The sequence below is a fragment of the Sorex araneus genome, chromosome 2, assembly GCF_027595985.1.
Source record: "Sorex araneus isolate mSorAra2 chromosome 2, mSorAra2.pri, whole genome shotgun sequence".
Taxonomy (NCBI): Eukaryota; Metazoa; Chordata; class Mammalia; order Eulipotyphla; family Soricidae; genus Sorex; species Sorex araneus.
In genome coordinates, this window is record NC_073303.1 from 344,350,901 (window position 1) to 344,372,684 (window position 21,784).

The 21,784-nt window shown below is 33.9% G+C and overlaps 1 protein-coding gene across 8 annotated transcripts in view; it reads right to left on the reverse strand.

The window, feature by feature from the left end:
- The window catches only part of NOL4 (nucleolar protein 4), a 302,404-nt gene that overhangs the window by 68,678 nt on the left and 211,942 nt on the right, over positions 1-21,784 (reverse strand). For 6 of the 8 annotated variants that reach the window (XM_055126525.1, XM_004606052.2, XM_055126526.1 and 3 more), the window contains 3 exons: positions 18,229-18,408; positions 17,316-17,507; positions 6,829-6,942 (listed from right to left, as the gene is read on the reverse strand). In XM_055126525.1, the coding sequence (XP_054982500.1) occupies positions 6,829-6,942; positions 17,316-17,507; positions 18,229-18,408 (486 nt within the window). The remainder of the gene's footprint in view (positions 1-6,828; positions 6,943-17,315; positions 17,508-18,228; positions 18,409-21,784) is intronic. The other 2 variants (XM_055126530.1, XM_004606053.2) reach the window with 1 other exon arrangement.

Below are 21,784 nucleotides of genomic sequence, written 5' to 3' on the forward strand. Positions count from 1 at the left end.
TGAGAGAAGGGACCGGCTTGAGAGTGTGGACAGAAAGGGCACAGGAACCAGCTTCAAACCACACCTTAGTAACGCAATATTAAGATAAACAAGAGGCTTATTGGGAAAAACAATGTCTTCAGGCACGCTATTGTTTATAAATTTTACTAAGGGACACACAACTAGAGAGTGACATGAAAAACAGTGCATCTCATAAAGTGCAGTGACCATGATAGGTTTTAGGCAATTTTCAGATACAATCCTGATAAAAGAAGTAGTCAGTCTTAAATTCATACCATGTGTGTGGCTCTGTTTTCAGCCCTTGCAAATTGAATTATGTTTCTTTTAATGCCTGTACATTAGTACCCTCACAGAACAAAGGAAAAATCATGACAGGATGTCAAGTGAATTCCAATGAATCCTGTCCTAAAGAGAATAGAATAGCAGGACAGTGAGCATACAACCTCTTTTTAGGGCCTAGATCAATGCAGTCAAGTTGGTTTACTAGTAGTGATTTTCCTTTTTTAATTGTACCAGTTCTCAGATTTGTTTGTGTTTCTTTAGTTTTGTCATGTCACAAGCAACCAATATGTCACTCTACCCCACCTCCACTACTCGGTGTTCTTTCCAACAGACTCAAAGGTGTCACATGGCAGCTGACCATTGATTTCCCATCTGTCCTGTCACCACAAAATCTGATGGTTCCCCGTGCTCATGCTGCGTTGTTATTCATGAAATTTGTGGTACCTGATGCACTCCCATTAGGAAAACCCTGGACAATGGTTTTATGTGACCTCTTCTACAGAATTAGAAACCAACTCAAAGAACAAATAAGAAAAAGAAACATTATTCAAAATTATTCACATTATTCAAAAACTCTTTACTCTTTGTCACTCAGCAAGTCTGGGGAAAAATGTATTTTATCACTCAAAACTGGCAAAAAAATATACCCAGTAGTAGTAGTAGGAGCTAAGTCACTTTCTACTTACTAGATCTAACCTACCTTATGTCTCCCTAATTAACTATAATCAAGCATATTGGGACATTTGTTATCAAGGGAATAGTAATGAAATAGCCCCCTGATATAAAATTAAAGGACTGTATTTTATATTGAGCTCTACCATACAATTATAAAAAGTTTAATATTTCCCACTTTTAATTGTCAAAGTGAAAGAAAATGTTCAAATCTCATGTCAAAAGAAGAGAAACTCTGGACATATTTTGCTGCAGTGGGAACCGAGATCAGTCCTCTTTGATGGATTTCTGAGGAAGCAGAGGGTTCCCGTCCTTGCCACTGGCATTGCTTCCAGGCCCCGGCTGTATAAGAAGAAACCTCCTCTGGATTCCAGAACAAGGTGGATGCTATGAAATAAAGTGTTTAACATACCCATGCTACCTTGCACTCCATAGCTCAAAGAGCTTCTACAATGGCCCATGAATTCATTAGGTTTCAAAAACTCTGAAGGGCATCTTAGCATTACAGTTTTACATGTAACTGACCAAGGGAGGCAAATAGTCAGATGTGCCCTTTAATAGAATCTAGATCTTTAGCTATCCAGTTTTAGGGTATTTTTGTTTTATTTTTAGCTTTTGTAACCCTAAAGAAAAGCAAGTGTATAATGAGTCATTCATAAAGTCAAAAGATTCTGAATTTCACTGAGAAACCCAGGATGACTTAATTGTTAATATTGAAAATTGTCCTGGCTATCTCAACTCAGGCAAAGGGGATTTACACTTACAAATAAACTCAAATTCATCTCCAGGTTATGGTGGGGAGTACAAAATCACTTGGTAGAAGTCTTCATGTAGAATGCCAATGACATCCACAGAATTTTTAGTAAGAAGAAAAAAATTCAGCCTTCTTAAGGATTATCAATAGGTGCTAGTACAGAAAAACAGGATAGGGTTTAATGCATTTGTCGTGCACACAATTAAATCTGAGTTTATCTCCAGCAGGCAAATTGTTCCCTCCAGAGCACCTAGGGACTCTTAAACACAGAGCTAGAATACCTAAACACCAAATGACACCCATTGGTCCCCTCCATCCTTAAATACAGTTGGGGAGCTAGAGATAGTATAAGTGTTAAGGATCATCCTTTTCACATGGGCTTTGTCATGTGTAGTCCTAGAAGTCCTCAAGTACCACAGGGTGGCCTGAATAATCTCTGACATTACATGGTTCAATAGCACCACGTTCTAAAGCTGAATCAGCAGCCAGATTGGATGTAAATTGTCTTGGGGACCATGTGTAACTCCTGAGCCTTGCTGGGAGATACTAATTTCAAATTTTAATTATCAACAGACATTAATCTAGTACTCACAATACACAACCTACTCCTAATGGCTTGAATCATTTTAGAAAATTTGTTATGTTTAGAAGCTGATATTGAGTCTGAAATTTCAATTTAGAGTTACTTTTTTAGAGTAGAAAATTTGTTATGTTTACAAGCTGATATTGAGTCTGAAATTTCAATTTAGAGTTACTTACATTGAAGCTTTGTTTGCTAAATATAGAAAGAAACAAGAATCTTGATGAATAAAAAAATCAACATAAAGTTACAGGATTGTATCAAAATCTCAACCTCATATACTATAAAATCGTGTTATAATATGACTGTGCTACTGGGTGATCTTCTACAAATCATGTGACTCCTTTAAGTATTTAGTATCTCCAGCTATAAGCCAAACTAACAATATCTGTTCTATGTGCTTGTTGAAACTACTAAATGGAAATAAAGTTTCTATAACATTTCTAATAAATTATAGAATGCATAAAAATAATGTCTTCCACAAGGATGTAAGCAGGTAGATAGGAAAAGGCCCCAGGGCAATGAATACATAGGAAGTAATAAGAATAGCCCTGAGGCTGCAAAAACCCACTTGCAGACACAGGAACTAAGGTTTAATAAGACTTTACCTGGTACCAACAGACCCAAAGAAGGCTGGACCTCCCTCCAAGAGAAGCTCCAATAGGAACAAAGGCCAAGGAAAGTAAATTTTTTTTTTTGCTTTTTGGGTCACACCCGGTGATGCACAGGAGTTACTCCTGGCTCATGCACTCAGAAATTACTCCCAGTGTTGCTCGGGGGACCATACGGGATGCTGGGAACTGAACCTGAGTCTGTCTGCCGAGTGCAGGGCAAATGCCATACCCACTGTGCTATTGTTCCAGCCCCGAAAGTAATTTCAGAGAGAACCATTGACCACTCCCAATTTTACCCCTTTGGCAACCACCCTCGAAAGAGACTCTTACCTAGGTAGAAGCTTCACAGTAGAAGCACATTGGGAAAACCCTATACAAGCTACCTTGAACAAACGAAGGGTGTGTATATACTGTCTGAGCCCATGTGGCTGAGCACTTGTAGTGCCTTATCACCTGTGTTGCCCACATCTCCCCTCTTGAGCTGTATACCAGGCCACTGTCATCTGGAGAAGCCCATGATCTTTCTCCTGAGCTCGTTACGCTCTCTCCCTTTTCTCTCCTCCTTCCTCTTCCTAAAAGTCTCCAAACAAAGTCTGTTCATCTCTTCCTGAAGTTCTTCACTGCCTCACTGCTCATCTCTTTCTGAAGTTCTTTTCTGTGAGATAGGACACAGACCAGTAAGGTCTGTGTAAGGCCTAGGACTGTTTTTCCTTTCCTGCCAAGAGCAATTTCTCACTCCAGTCTCAGTCAGTGACTCCCCAAGAAATTGGGTGGGGGGAATTAACTCCCATGCTGAGAGACCAAACAGGCTAAGGTGTGGCTTGATGGCCACCTCAAGGGGCTGGCGGGACTCTGTGCTGCGAAGGGGCTTCTAGCATTATTAGTCCTAGAAGTGGATCTAGAGAAAGTGACTGTCTCTCTCCTAAGCCACCTGTGAAGGTCCACCAACTTCAACACCATCATAAGGTACACTGGACCCTTTTAGTATCTGAAAAGATCAAGTGATATGGGACATCATCATTCCAAGGTGAGAGGTTTACAACGGCTACAATATTAAAAAATATTTTAAAAGAAATGTCACTAAGGTCAGGGGAGATAGTAACAGAGGGTAAAGTACCTTGAACACTGCCAACCCCAGTTCAAATCCCCAGCACCATATATTGTCCCCCAAGCACATTCAGGGGTCACTTCTGAGTATAGAGCCAGGAATAAAGCCTGACTACTCCTTGGTATTGCCCTCAAAGGAAACCAAACCAAGTTAAAACAAAAGAAGGAAACTATTAATATGGAAATAGGGCCATTGGTTCTGCTCCATCTAGTCCTGATTCTTAGGAGAGTAAAAAGTTCACACTGGTATGGTTAGCAGTTTGTCTTCAATGAATGGAAACACTGGGAAGAAACTCTGAGCTCATTTTAAAGACCTTTAAAATGATACAACTCTCTAACAATAGGACCACATACCCATAAGTAGATCTTTAGTATTGGAGGCAATGAATGTGTCTTTAGAAGTAGAGAAGCTTAGTAAATACATCACTGTATCACTGTATCACTGTCATCCAGTCTGTCACTGATTTGCTTGAGGTGGCACCAGTAATGTTTCCATTATGAGACTTTTTGCTACAGTTTTTGGCATATTAAATACGCCATGGGGTGCTTGCCAGGCTCTGCCATGTGGGAGAGATACTCTCTGTACCTTGCCTGGCTTTCTGAGAGGGATGGAGAAATTGAACCCAGGTCAGCCACGTGCAAGGCTAATGCCCTCCCGCTGTGCTATCACTCCTCTAGGTTAGTAAATACATAATACTTAGTAAATACATAATACTCTGAAATTCATTCAACAATAAATCATCACAATAAATGTATTATTTTATTATTGTGTCTCCCACTTTACAGATTAGGCAAATAGTGATTAAACCATGCGGCCTAAATATTAGTGTATCACCAGACTTGGAGAATCCTGTAGAGCAGTATCATTGGTAGTTTATAGCACAGATCAGTATATCATTTTTATAAAATCTCTGCATAGGACATACTATGTAACTATGTTGTAAGTACAGAGTAGGTAGGATAAGTGGCAAGAAAACAACCAGGAGAATCTACTCAATCACAGAATTTTAGCATTCCAATTTCTTGACATTATGTTTACTCAAATAAACTTAGTCTGATTTCAAAACTCCTATATGTGAGATGGTACTGTTAAGACATCTTTACAGTCTCATTGACATCAACGCAATGACAAAAAAGTTATCACTACTTAAAACCTTTTCTAAATTTAGTTTATTGATTCTAGTTATATATCAGAAAAAATATAAAATAGAAGAATCTGTCATCTAGTGTTGTAATATCAATGCTATGGGCTTAGTATTAGTATTCTTGAAGAATACTATGTCTAGAAGAAACTAAGTCTAGAAATGGCATTAGCTTTGTCTATTACTATTTTACAATATGTAAAAGTTACACAATTAACAAGTGTGAAATTGAGAATCAAATCTTTTTTTCACTTGGCTCTCAAACCTAAAACACTATTCATCGTTTAAAAAGTCTATATATAGTGATGCAAATCCATTTTAAGTAAGAACAATTTTAGGATTATGATATGATAAGTCTCAACTGTGGACACATATATGTGAATAAATAATGTTCTTGGCAAAGAATAATTAGCAAATTCAAAATACATCTAATACTACTGCCATAATTCTTAATATCTTTACATCACTTTGAATTACCAGCACATGCTATTTGTCATTTTAATAATAATACCTAAAATTGTATTGTATTGCATTTATTTTTATTTTATTTATCTTTTTTTTTTTTTGCTTTTTTGGGTCACACCTGGCGATGCACAGGGGTTACTCCTGGCTTATGCACTCAGGAATCATTCCTGGTGGTGCTCAGGGGACTATATGAGATGCTAGGAATCAAACCCGGGTTGGCCGCATGCAAGGCATACGCCCTACCTTCTGTGCTATAGCTCCAGCCCCAATAATACCTAAAATTTTAAAGGGATGCTATTCTAAAACATTTTTAAATATTTTAAGCCTGATATGATAAATGTTTTTTTCTATTTTCTTTGAAGTTCTTAGGCTCAAAGTAAAGAGTAAAATTAGATTAATAACAATCTCCTCATTCCAGCTTCAATTAGAAACACCTTCAATATGAAACAACTTGACAATTTGTAACAAAAGCAATTTAAATGTCAGAACATAGCACATATGTTATTTAATATTATATACCATAATTTAGTCCTTTATTATGAATAATTTAGAAATATGGTTCATGAAAAAAGAACAACAGTACATTCCAGACGTTAGAAAGGGAGAGAATGAAATGTAGATGAACAGGGAAACATTAAAATAGAACAAGGTAGAGAAATTACACACAACCATCCTCCACAGATGAGAAAGATGAGAGTTAATGGGTATACAGTAAATTATTCAGTAAGGAGGAAATAAGTCTAGGACATAGGTTTTCACTATTTTATATCACCATTTTATGACTTTCTTATTGTTCAAAGCTATTTTTTGCCTTCATCTTCCAAGAATAATCTTTCGATACTGACAGCACACCAGAGGAGATGAGAGAGGCTTATTGTCATCCTAAGTGAACACAATGGGTCTCAATAAGGATCAGATAAATTCCAAAACTGTTATAAATAGCTACAACCTCTGATTTTTAGTCTTTAAATAATAAGTCTTTCAATTATATACTAAACACATTCAATTTATAATTGTTCAATTTTTGATTGTTGGATCTCTGATGAATATAACAACACGCATTTTCAAGTTAAAATTGTTATAAAAACATGAAAATGATTTATTTGTGTACTTCAAATATATTCAAGTCAACCCATTTTGCTTTTCTGTATATGTCAAACTGAGTTATTGTTTGCTATTGCTGATATGATCCAGACCCCGATAACTCGGTACCTGTTGTCTATCCAGACGCATCCTCTTGGCAGCATTTCTGCTCTCACTTTCACAGGCTGAAGCCAAGATACTCTCGGCAACTGCTGAAGTAAGGTGGGAAGGAATAGGTCGAGACTAAAAAAGAAAGAGAGAAAAAAATTAAAAAAATATTTACACTATCATAAAGATATGAATTATATTCTCAGAAGAGCTCACAGGATGTGCAGGAGTATCCATTTATTTCAACTGAACTTAATTCAATAGAAAGAGGAAATGGGAGTTGCAAAGATGAAAAATGAAAGGTAGTTAGAGGTTAAAACTAGAATTGCATCACAGATCCATCATTCATTGCCATTGTTCCACTGTCACAGTTTAGTCTGGGCCATTAAGCTAGAATTTGACAAGATAGTGGCAAGAGTGCTGACCAGGATTTACCAATAAAATAAGTGCTTTAATTCTTTTTTTTTTACATATGATAATGCACAACAAAACAAGTGACAGGGCTGAAACATAGTTGAATTGGAAAACTGACACTTAGACCATATAAAATAACCTAGATTTGTTGTGATAAGGTTGACAGGATTTAAAAATCCTTTAAAATAGGTTAGGTTAGTTTAAAAACAAACTAAGAAGTCAATCTTAGAAAAATTTTGAGAGCAAATCTGATGTTTTAGATTAAATTGTGTGTGTATCTACATTTATTTATAAGGTGAGTTGATACTAACTTAATAGGTGCAAGTTTGAAATCCATCTTCTATGTATCCCACATAGAAATTAATTAACCCCCAACTAAGTTCCTAATTAACTACAAAGTATTTGCAACTCTCCACATTATTTGTGATAATCAGAAGAGTTTTCCATTCTTTTTCCCATAATGACATACGAATTCATCTAACTGAAGGATGAAATTTTTAATGATACTGAATATCTTATTAAATCAAAATAAATTATAAATAAAAATTAAACCAGGTGAAATAGAAAAATATGAAACTATAAAATATATTTTAGGAATTTAGCATCTAGAGTCCCGCACAACAGAGCCTGGCAAGCTACCTGTAGCATATTCAATATACCAAAAACAGTAACAAGTCTCACATGGAGAAGTTACTGGTGCCCGCTCGAGCAAATTGATGAGCAACAAGATGGCAGTGATACAATGACAGTGACAGCATCTAGAATAGCATACCGTTGGAACTTTCTCAAAGCCTTAAATCAAATTATGGGTGAATTCTATTCTTTATAAGCCTCTAAATTTCTATAAGTCTTTTAGATTCTTTTTTGTAAATGAAGTAAACATACTTTAATTGCGATTGATTATTATTTTAATATAGCATGGGGGCAAGGAGAGGTTTGAGATGCATTCAGCAGTTCTAGGATTTATTTCTGACTCTGTGCTAAGGGATTGTTCTGGAAGTGCCAGGGTATCATATGCATTGTTGGAGATCAAACAAGGTGAACACTGAACCAGGATCAGCCACATGCAAGGAAAATAACTTAACCCCTGTATTATCTCTCTGGTTCTAATATTTGATTCATTTTTCTAATTCTTACATGTAAAATATGACTGGCTAACTATAGACCATGGTGTTTCAACAGATACTCCTTGTGGAATTTGTGTTTTGAAAGTAGAAATTCGGTTTTGATCTTAAATAATCTAGAAATACTTTTTGCAAGCTCTTCAGCAGATTTCTTCAAACTAAACTTTTCTAGGCTAACTGGAGAAAAAGTATAAGCCACAGCCGTTGTCTCCTAAGGCTGTAAGAAGTATAAAATGGCTAAAAACATATGATAATAAAGCATAAGAATAACGGGAATGCTTTTTTGTGTGCTAGAAAAGGAGATGCTCCTATTTTGTCAAGGAAAATGCAGCCTAATTGTCTTGAGAAGGAAATTAGAGAACTAGAAGTACATGCAAGTAACCAAAAGGTCAAAATAAGAAAACTTGCAGGTGGAGGAACTCAAATGTGTAAATATAATTTCAAGACATTGGTTTTCACAATTATATTTTGTGTTTATCAAGTAGTACAGCGGTTGGGCTTTCGCCTTTCACGCTGCCAACCTGTGTTCCATTCCTCCGCCCCTCTCGGAGAGCCCGACAAGCTACCAAGAGTATCGAGCCCGCACGGCAGAGCCTGACAAGCTACCTGTGTGTATTGGATATGCCAAAAACAGTAACAATAAGTCTCTCAATGAGAGATGTAACTGGTGCCCGCTCGAACAAATCGATGAGCAACGGGATCCCCCTAACTGACTAGTTTATCAAGTAAGAATAAGATCAATTATATCTCATAATAAAATATATTGAGCTATCTCCAAAAATGTTATAATAAAATTTGACCATATAATGACTTAAAATTATAATAGAAACTCCATAGGAATTAGCTATATAATAGGGTCTAACTCAGTTAATTTGAAATTTGAATCAAAGGTGTTATATAAAAAGTTGGAATAAAAGACCATTTTTGTTACAAAAAATGTTATTTGTTGTCAACATTATTCAAAGAAATTGAGAGGCCACACTTTTTACACAATATATTGTTAGAGCCTTTATATGATTACACAACATAAAAAAGATCAGAATCCCATTTGTTTTTGATTCCTTTATACCATTTTACATGGAATTTGTAGAAATAATATTCATTTTTTCATAAATCCCTGACTAGTTTTGATATGTATAGGATTATAATATGTAATATTAAGCTGATTACATTTTGGTAATAAAAAGTGCCTTAAATGCATATTTATCAAGGAAAACAACAAAGTTAAATATCTCTAAAGTAAAATTAATCAGTAGTAGTTCCTTTCTGATTCATTTTAGATTTTTAAAACAAAAGAAAAAATTACTTTAACAGTGAAAAGTGTTAAGCATGATAATTTATGTAATTTTTATTTTTAATAAAATGAGTTGTCTCAAATATTTTAAATTGAACTTTTATTTCTATAATATTAATAATATCTAGAATAATATTGAACTTTAGAAACTAGAATAATATTTTGATCGAGAAATATATATTTTATAGTTCCCTGGATAATCATTGCATTTTAAGGTTTTGGAGAAAAGTCAATTTTAATATCAACAATCACACACTTTTTTTAGTAAGTTCAAAGAAGCTAGGATATAATTAGAAATTGTCAATAATTAAATACTAAGTAGAGTTGTTCTGAATTGATTGTGGAATCAATTTAATATATAACTATAAATGAAAATGGAACAATTTAGTATAAGCTCCCTAAATACAATTAGAATAAAATGAAAATTATAAATTTTCCAAAGCACAAACTGAGCTATAAAACTCAGGTTTCATACCTCTCAAACAATTTTTTCTTCTAAATTCTACTGTATACTTAGTAATTTTACATAAATAATTATTAACATTCTAGGAATAATACAAATTATATTCATCTTAAACTGGGAAAAATATAGACATTTATATATACATATAAGTATATATATTGCAAGCATAACAACTTTGACTCAAAGTTGTTGAAAAGGGAAGATTCAATAAATCTATATTACAGTTTAAGAAATATATGTTTTCCTAATTTATGATCTCAAGGAATTCATGATCTCACATACATAATAAAATATGTACCAAGTATGCTAATTTAAAGATAAATATTATCAAATGGAGTCTTTAATGTGTAGACATTATTACAAAAACTTAAGACATATTATCTGTTTTCCCAACAATTCTTGAGAAATGTACATAAATCACTTATTTTAGAGAAAAACATAATGAAGTTCTTGCATAAATTTGTTCAAGATGATATCATTATGTATGTGTAAATATAGGGATGCATGCCTAAGTCATGATAAATTTGGTGTAATAATTCCTATTAAAAATTTTATTCTTATTTTTACATCTAAGACCTTGGTGTGCTAAATAAAGCTAGAGCTCTTATATACTACATGTTCCTTCAGAAGGATACATTTATAGAAACCTCCATTTTCATTGAAGCAAGGAATATGTCAGAATACCCCTAAAATATTTTTCTTACAGTAATTGCAATCTTAATATATTTTTCTATAAATCCTTTAAAACTCCTCTTTGTTAGTAATATCAAGATAAAATGTAAGTTCTACACATATTCAAACTAATGCAGTCTCAATTCATGTTGCAGCAACTAAAAGTGCAAAAAAATTACTGTACTGGAAACATAATAAAGCTTCATTTAAAATGAGAGTGAGGAGTCAGAGTGCTCTTTCTGTGTCAGGCAATCCTGCTAAAAATCCGTTAGTTCTAATATTGATGAGCTAATAAAAATGCCAACACTCTTCAACAAATGGAGATCAATTATACTGTGTCTGGTTTTGAGATACTAAATATGACAATCTTTTGCTTATTTTTCCTCCATAATTTGGCTTTAATCTATTATACAACTCAAATGTACTTAGACCAAAAGAGTGAGAAGGAAATTAATCAATTGTGCTTCTGAGGAAAGTGATTTTATCACAGAGAAATTTAAAACTATTATTTAGTGTAAGTCCTGAGAACCATCTCCATGGGAACTTGCTGTTCTTCACTACATATAATAGCTAAGACCTTATTTTAATATTACTGCTTTAGGGTCTTTCTGACAGATAATTAGTAGAATATGTTAAGGGCTACAGTCAAGAATTCTACCAGGCACAAGAGCAGAAGATGCTTTCTTACACAAAATCTTCCATATAATAATTGGAGACAAGAGTATTTTGACCAAATTTATCAAATGCAAATAATTCAATGGATAATTGATTTTTAACCAGTGTTTGCCTTTTGAGTTGGATATAATTTAATTAAGACACAATTTCACATGTATCTTAAAATTTTTGAAATAATTATTTAAACTGTATACAATCATATACTCTACAAAATCTAGACCTAGATTGACAGGTGTTACCTATTTCTCTCTCTGAATATGAGGTAATACTTACCAATCCCTCCTCACTAATTATCTCTCCATAATTAACTGTCATTTCAAATGGGATGAGTTGATCTTTCCTCAGCACCATTCTTATTTCAATAATTATCTATGCCCAAATCAGTAGTGGTTGTTTAATTAAACAGATGGCTAAACTGTCACTTAGAGCTTTTGGAGTTTAAAAAGTCACATTTTAATTGGGGACTTTAGATGTGATTGCTGTTGGCACAATATAAGTGTGTCTTTCCTTATATATACTTGTAAAACTCACTACCATATTAATAAACTATTCCTTTTTTTTTTTGGTTTTAAACCTGTAAACAAAATTGAAATCCTTGGAGCATCTGCCGTAGGAGGAGGATATTGCATATTTCTTACAATAATAAAAAAGTAAAAAAGAATCAAACATGCACACCTATGTGGTTAAACATGGTACTCTCCAGACTACTCTTCAAAGATAGTTTAATCAATATTAGATACTGTATTATTGGAAGGTTGTTAGCATTCACCTACGACATTAACAAACTACTTGAAAATGAAGCAGATAACTTAGTTTGGATAGGGTCCTAATTTAATATGATTTCTGTTTATCTTATTATTTTATAAAAAACATAATCTAATAATTATGATGGAGAGAAATCTAAATACCACTCCCTAAAATGGTCTATTTGCATCTTAAGGCACAATTGTTACAAATTAGATGGAAAAGTTTCAACTATTTGTGGAATGGAGTAATAGTTTAGTAGCTAGGACAGAATGACCTAGAAGGTATTATATAATCAGTTGCTTTCAATTTGTTGAATTAATTTTTAATATTTAATTTATCTGAGCCTCACTAATCTTGCTAGGTTATCATTATTTCTATTTTTATACATGGCAAAACTCAGGCTCAATCAGTAAGTAATGAATAGAAAAATAATCTCTTTATCATGAGTTAGAGTACCATGAAGGGTGGTACATAAAATTAGTGATGTCCTCATTTATGCACTCACAAAATTTAATATGAAAGTTTTATATGCCAGGAACTATATCAGGTCCAAATATATGGAAATAAAATCATTGTTGTTACTATGAACTGCATTACATTGTAAGCATATATATTGCCAAGTACATAGGGTATAATACACATATAAGAAAAATGTTTAGTGCACACTCAGAGGTATTTGATAGCCTAACATTTATAAATTGAAAGATTTTTTTAAAAACAAAGGCAATGTTGATATAAATAAACAGCATGAGAATATATTCTTTTTTAATACTTTCTACTATGTATGTATATGCATACACATAATAATATGTATGTACATGCATATAGGTAATATTTATAAATAAAAACACATAGTATATCTTGTATGTGAAAGAAATAATGTATTTTTACATGACATGTCTTCTCAGATTCTGCTGTGAATTTTATGCAAATAGAATATATAAACTCTGAATTTTGAATTGCAGATGATCCAAGATAAAGGTTGTAAATATTGAATCAAGTAGGTCACAGGACTGGAATGGACCTTTGTTATTTGTTATTCCCTTACTATATTTCTTTTATATCCCACATATGAGAGAGATCATTCTTTTTCTGTCCCTTTCCTACTTTTACTTGTTACCTAGCTTTAGCTTTTAAAATATCAATTGCAGAACAAAATGGGACTTACAGCATGCAATAAAATTAGCCTACCCTGCCAACTAATCTCTACCACAAAATATCACACCAGCAAATAGCTATTCATTCACTCATCTTACGTTCACCAATTTTTAATTTAACTGTGTATTGAGCAGCTATATGAATAATAGACAGCACTGTGGGTGATAACAGAGAGAATCAATTTAAGAAGCAGAATACTCAAGGAACATAACTTCTTATCGGGGAGCTAAGGCCCATATATGTGACAGTAATATAGGACAGGATAAAGTAAAACTACAAAAGTACCACCACAAATTACAATTCGCACACAGAAGAAAGACATTTAAGGCTGATTTCATCTAGAATTGAGATTTAAATATGTAATTGATTCAGTCTTCCAAATAGTTCAACAGACAGAGATAGTGAGAGATTTCCAGTAAAGAAAATCATAGAATGCAATTTCAGATTAAATTCCCTCTTATCATGTTCCCCAGTAACCGGGGAACATGCTAGGTGGGATACTTTATTTTTGTTATTTCAAGTGCTATTGGGTTTTCTGTTATTTAACTTCAATTTTCCCCATTAGTAGTAAAAGGTGAGGGAAACAAGATTCACAAGAAGGGGTAAATGAGGAATCAGACTCAAGATCCTCTGACTGTGTTATATAATGCCCTCCTACAGAATTCCTCACCATTCCTGCTCATTGCCTAGTAGATAAAGAGGAAGAGGAGATAGTTTCCTTATTAGACTAAGTTTCCTTATTAATGTAACTTTATCCAGAGATAACCTTGGAGTAGTAATCTGGGTAACTATTTTAAGTATTTCACTTTTCCTCCCTCTAGAAGTAGAGTCAAAATGACACTGATTTGTAGGTAGGCATTGCTCAAAAACTTTAAAATTGTATTGTTCTCTGATAACTGTCCTCTGACCTCTATTTTGTGGATAAGAAACGTGTAAATTCAGTTCTGTTTTAGACCATCACTTATTTCTTCTAGTGACATTAATACATTTCTAGGATGTATTGTGGTTGATCTAAGTTGCACCAAGTTATGTATTTTTTTGTTCAGCTAAATTTTTTATTTGTAAAAAACCTAAGCTTAGAGTTGCTCTAGTTCTCTGTCTTGAAAATTATGGTTTTTAATACTAAAATATTTCCCCTCCTTACCTGTTTGAATAGTTTATTTTATTTTAACTGCTCAAATAAAATACCTGTTAAATCTATATTTCTCTATTCTCCTCTATTATGTTTTATATTTTCATATTTGACTATTTTAATCCTATAATTTCCAGGTTTATTTATCAATTTTCTCTTTAGCTGCAGCATATTTTCTATGCAACAAGAATTTATGATTTAAGATGATTAATAATAGCAAACATGTAGAAAGTATCATGATATTGCTATTCTAATTTTATACATTATAAAGATTATTTGGGTGTGTTATACTGATTTTACTGATTAAGAAGTAAGAACAACGATTCTTGATTCTCAAAAAAGTACCATGTTTTTTAGAAATTCCAGTTGCATAAGATGGCATGTTTTTAGGGGCATATTTCATATTAATAATAGGAGAAAATCAGTCAAAATGAATTCATGCTAAGATTCCTATGTTCAGTTCTCATATACATTGGAATAAAAACTACTCTGAGAATTCTCTTTGAATTTTTTTTATCACACATTTGAATTTGTAATTTTCTTCATGTCTATCTGTATAAAAAAGGAATACAATTTTTGTTTAGATTTATCTTAATTAAAACTGTCAGCACGCGGCTGACCCAAGTTTGAATCCCAGCATCCCATATGGTCCCCGAGCACCACCAGGGTTAATTCCTGAGAGTAGATCCAGGAGTAACCCCTCTGCATTGCTAGGTGTGACCCCCCCAAATATATATATATATGCATATATATATGTGTGTGTGTATATATATATTAGATAAACCTGACAAAGGAAAGAAGTTTTAAATTATCCTAAAATATTAGGAAGAGGGGCTGGAGAAATAAAACAGCAGGTTCAGTGCTTGCCTTGCATGAGGCCAACCTGGGATGTGTTCCCATAACACACAAGGCCCCTTAGCTTAGCACCAACAGTGATTCCTGAGCACTGCTGTGATGTACCCCAAACAAACAAGTAAATCTTAGTAAAAGAAGACAGAACTATAAGCTTGCTTTTCATGTGTTGATCCCAGCTCAATCCCTGATACCATATATGGTTCCCTGAGCACTGCCAGGAATGATCCCTGGCAGTGTGATTCAACCCGCCCCATCCACCAAAAGAAAAAAAAAAGATTAGAAAGAATACATTGATATAAAATGCAGATAAAATTAAAGTATTGACATTTGATATATTATCTTTATTTTTAGATAGACTATATATGTTGTGCATTGAATTCTGAATGAGATATAATTAATTTTAACTCAAATTTTATAGCAACTGTTAAGTGGTTCTGAACAAAGCACCGATATTAGGATCCTAGGCTTTTATAAATGTGTGTATTTCATTTTTATCTAACTCTATTCTACTAGGCATGTGATAATTTTAAATTATTAAGTAGTGGAGGAAATGGCTTTTGTTTTTGTCAACCATTCTCTTATACAATATCAGTTCATTGTCAAAATTGAAGTTGACATTAAAATAACTCATGGACCCACAATTTGACTTCATTGCAGTTATTCTGAAAATGTTGGAAAATACTTAAATGAAGTCTCCTGTAATTATATTATACAAATATTTTAGAATGCCTTTTTTTGGATGATGGTTTAAATAATATTTGATTAATAATATATTTAAGGTCAAGATTTATTAAGTTATGATTTGTCAGAATTAGTTTTACAGAGATTTACATGTGATAGTGTGGAAACAATTCTCAGTTTTATAAATTAGGGGTTATTATTATGTCCACAGGAGGCATCTGAGCACAAGCAGTTGAAGTAACTTGTCAAGGCCAGTTTGAGTATGAAATCTCGAATTTCTAGCCGTCTAGAGACTATAAGGAGTAGTTATTTTTCTTTTAAAAATATAGATTATATTTCAGCTGTCCAATGGGGAAAATAATGATTAACGGGCAATAGATATAATGGGGATTTTTTAATGTCATTTAAGTCTTTAAAAATAATTCTCATATATGAATCTCCCATCTACACCAACCCCTAGCTTGTCATACCTAATACATTAGAGAAACAGATCACAAACCCTAATAATCTTGGCCTTAATGGAGCCAGGATTATTAATGGATTCAGAAACTTTCCAATACATTTATGCTCACATACATAAAAACAAAAAAGTTAAAAAAAAAAGCACTGCAAGAAAATTTGTTTAATCTAGGTGTGACAATTAGAGCAAGATGAAATAGGAAAAGTGCAAAAAAAATTACCTAATTTCTACTCAGAAGCAATCTAATGCTAGCATAATCTCATCCATCTATAAAGTCCAGATGAGTGTATAAACTCACTCTAGATACAACAAAGCCTCATTTTCCACCTGAGGTTTTCAATTTCTTAAAAATTACTTTTAAGACTTGCTACTTATTAACTGTTGGTATGAAGGCAGTAATACTTAGGTGGGTCTATCCATTTCTTTCATTCCAGAGAAAGCCTTTATGACAAGTCATCTAAAGCAACAACTGGTATTTCATTTCAACACTTGATTACCCTTATATGGACTTTAGTAGTGACAAAGGGGGAAATACATGAATGAGATGTTTCTTCTCATTGACTTACTCATATCATCTCATTTTTCTATGCTATGGAAGCATATGAGCCTGCAAGCACTGCCTTGACAAAATATTCCTTATTGAATAAACAAAGGGAATAAATACTTCAGGAAGATGAAAAGGAGAAGGGGAGGAAATACAAACAAGCAAACAAAAACCCCTTTGGTCTGACATGGAAAAATAAAAAGGACACTAAGATGAAAAAAAAATAGTGTCATGGTTTACATGTGGGATTTTGATGGAATCTACGGCTGTGTTTTAATTCAAAACTCACCATCTCAAAACCACTTCTTTTCATCCGCCTGCAGGACTTGAGGTAAGTACGTATACGTTTTCTGGCACGCTCTTGATACTCAGGGAATTGTCGCCTGCATGAGTCAATGATAGCCTGGATCTTTTCTTTGGGCTGCTTAGAGATTGGGACCATTCGGTCCAAGTTTTCATCTACAAACAGCCTGACAAACATCTGTTGGCAAGAGGGAGACAGAGGAGAAGGGTTTGGAGGGCTGCTCTCTTCTGTTCCTAGCTTCCTGTCTTGATTACCAAAAGGAATATACTCTTTGTCTGGTTTATGCACTGGAGAACTTTGCAATGGAAAGCCAGAAATTTTAATTAAACACCCTTAAAAGATTTTCTAAATGGTTGGATTTTTTTTTAAAAAAAAAGAGAGAGAGAAAGAAAGATAAAGGAAGACAGACAGACAGACAGAGTATAATATTGTGTAAGAAAAAAACAGAAAATAACAGTAGACTGCAACAATTAAGCACCCCATAAAATTGTCTGTTAATGATAAATATGGCTGCTACTTTACTACACTGGTAGTGTGCTAATCTCTGAAAACAATGGACTCTTTGTCATGCATAATTAGGTACTCTAGGAAAGCAACAGAAACACATGATGACAGGCATCCTTTTCAGAGGAATAAACTGAGGCCCGGTTCATCCACTAGGTAAACATGCATACTCACACAACACAACTCCAGTTCTCAGCTCACATTTGGCTTTAAAATTCTAAACAAAACACAGCAATTCTGGTGTCTGGTTGGCAAAGAGTGTTTCATGTACTTTTTAAATCCTTCTGTAAATTAAACAAATGTGTCTCTAAAATATCCACATTTACCAACAAGCAACAACACGAAAGTGAAGTGGTAAAAAATGTGGCCACATTGGAAGTATGGCAGGACTCACATTGAAAGCTTTCAGTCGCTCTGCCTCCACGCCATCTGTCTCGTTAACTTTCTCAGAATCGTCATGATCATCGTGGTCGTCTTCATCCTCATCTCCCCTGTTAAGAGACAGGTCCTCAGCACCCCGGTCCATACTCTCATTTTTGCCAGAGTCGTAGCTTGAGAAGCTATGTGCAGGAGACTAAAAAGAAATGGGGAAATTGCTGCTTTTAAACTCATTGCTTGAGCTGATTTTTCTGTTGTTTTTAATTTTAACTGTTTTTTTTTTTAAAAATGTGTTGATAATCCCACAACTGGAACTTTTTAAAAATTGTAGTAGTCTAATTAGAAAGTTATTTCCTTCTTCACACCAGTCGCATTTTCGGTGTTCAGAAGTTACACGAAGCATTTCCACCACCTACAGATCTATTAAATTTAGTTTTTTAAGAAAATTACTTTTTCCATTCAAAATTCATATTCTACAAATGAAGAGAAAAATCCATCTGTAACCCATTTTCTAAAAGAACTCTTGAATCATGTTTTCTTAGAGATTAAATGACGAGTTCTGTCTAATAACATTAGTCTTAAAAACATAAGGGAGTTAAGGGATTGATAGACTGACTTGACAAAAAAAGTCCTATACAAAATATAGTTGAAGCAAGTGATATCATTTATAAAACATTTTATTTTTTATATCAGCTAATACATTTTCTATGCAATTGATTTTTTGGTTTCAGGAATTGAACCAAGTTTCATTCTAATCATCTGTTAAACCTTCTATACTTCCTGTTATATAAAAGTTAAATGCAAACTAAAATAATTTTGACACATGGATAATTGTATTCAAGACCATTACTGTTTTCTACAGTAGTATCTCCTATTACTTTTTTACTCTAGCTTCCCATGTTTCACCATGGGAAAATGTCAATTGTATGGGGACAAACCTTGTCTACCCAATGTATAAGCATCTCAATTTCACCCCTAGGTAAAGAAAACATGTCAGTAACTGAAATGAAGTTAAACCTAGTAGAGCCAGGTGAATATACTTAGACTCAGTAACATCACTTGAGAATCCATAGTCAACAGTACTAAAATTAAGTCAAAGTTCCTTCCATTGTATATTAGCATAATACTCGACCATTCCCTTTCATGCTTTTGCTAAAATATGTGCTTCAGTCATTTAAAATTGAGTATATAATAGTAAAGAAATCAATAATTATAAATCAATATTAATTCCCTACCAAAAGTATCCCGCACACACGGCAGGGCCTGGCAAGCTAGTGTGACATATTTGATATGCCAAAAACAGTAACAACAAGTCTCACAAAGGAGACCTTACTGGTGCCTGCTCGAGCAAATTGATGAGCAATGGGATGACAGTGATACAGTGATACAATGATTAATTCCCTATATTTTACAAATAATAGATATGTTTATCATAATGGTATCTCTGTAAATTGTAGCAGTTGCCCTTCAAATCAAAATTATTAAAATCTTTCTTTAAGATTTTCGCCACCAGAGGCAAGATAGTACAGTGGATAAAGTTCTTGCCTTACATGTGACTAACCTGGATTTGATTATTTGGCACCTCATACAGTCCCTTGAGGACTGCCAGAAGTGAGACCTAAGCATACCACTAGGTGTGTGCTGTAATCCCCCCCAGAAAAAAGACCTTCAGAATATTAAAAAAATTATCTAGATGTGCTCAAATATTACTCCATATAGAGGGTTGTATGACTCCAAGAGAGATAAGATATATGTAACATGTTTCAAGAAGACTATACTAGATAACTGATATAAAAAGTGACGTTATAATATAGCACCAACATTGTTTCCCAGTTTAAATCATTAACAATATGAAACAAAGTATGAGGTAGAGCCAGGATTAACCTCTGTGCATAGCCAGGTGTGACCCAAAAAGCAAAAAAAAAAAAAAAGTATGAGGTAAAGAGTCCATAGTTCTAAAACTAATAGATGTGTGTGTGTGTGTGTGTATATATAGGTATATTTGGTTTGGGGGTCACAACCAGTGATGCTCACAACTGTGCTCAGGTATCATTCCTGGCGGGGCTCAATGGGACCATGTGAGATGCCAGGAATTGAACCCAAGTTGGCTGCATGCAAGACAGCTACCCTACCTGCACTACTATTGCTCCAGCACTGTATGTATCTATTTTTTTTTCTTTTTGGGTCACACCTGGCAATGCACAGGGGTCACTCCTTGCTCTGCACTCAGAAATTACCTCTGGTGGTGCTCAGGGGACCATATGGGATGTGGAATCGAACCCGGGTCGGCTGCGTGCAAGGCAAATGCCCTACCCGCTGTGCTATCGCTCCAGCCCATGTATGTATCATTTTTAAATGGCAAAGAACAATTATTAAAAGTTCTAAATGTGATTATTTGAACACAAACATATTTATTTTTTTCTTCACAAGATACACATAACCCAGCAGTTCATTATACGATCATACTTAGGTTCATAAAGGATTTATCGCATTAGTTACTAAAGATGAAGGAAACCCACTTTTGTATATCTTAGAAAATTCTGGAATAAATCTAAAGCATGGACAATGACACCCTTCACATGTAAATTAAATTTTTGAATAACTGAATTATTTCTCAGCTGGAATCTCATTTCATAACCCTCATAGTGTTGAAAATCTAATTAGCTTTCAATGCCAATAAAATTAAGTTTAATTTCCACAAAGATCCCCGCTTCTAAATCAGTCCTCTGCTGTATTTTGTTAAACTATGAACTCTTAATATACTATGAAATTGGACACAGAATTAAAAACTGCCAACCCTCTACTTTTTTATGTTAATATACACTTCCCTTCAAATAAGATTGAGATAGATATCCTTCAACCTTTTTTTCCTTGGAACAATCAAGGATTCCTCTTTATAGAGATGGCACTCAAGACTGAGTGCAGAGCCAGGAGTAACTCCTGAGTATCACCAATATGGCCCTAAAAGCAAAACTCAAACAAACACCCTCCTCCAAAACCCCTTAGTTGCCTTTTCTTTACAAAACAATTTGATCTAAAAAAAAAAAAGGAGAGTGAAAACAAGTGAGTGTCTTTCAAATCATTGTAGAAGAAGTATTTGGCAAAGGACTGTTATTCAAAATAAACAAAGAACATGGAAAACTCAATAGGTAAAGCAACAATCTGATTTTTGAAAATGGTTCAATAGCTTTACAAGACACCCCAACAAAGAAGATGTCAACTAAGCATATGAAAAGGTTTTCCACAACATTTTGTAATCAGGGAAATGTGAATTCACAATAAAAAGGCAAAACTATACTCTTGCACAGATTAAGTGTGGCAATATCAAATTCTCTTGGGAATATGAATCAACAGAACCTCAACCTTCATTGCTGGTAAAATTAAAAATGATTTGGCCACTTTGGAATATAAAGTCACTTTTACTGCCAATGTTAAATTCAATGCACTCTAACTATATGATCCATCAATCTTGCTCCCTGGTATTTGCCTAAGAAGTTTAATACATATCTACAAAGATATTTTATGCAGATTTACAAGTTATATTTATAGTTGCAAAAAAAGTGAAGGGAGCA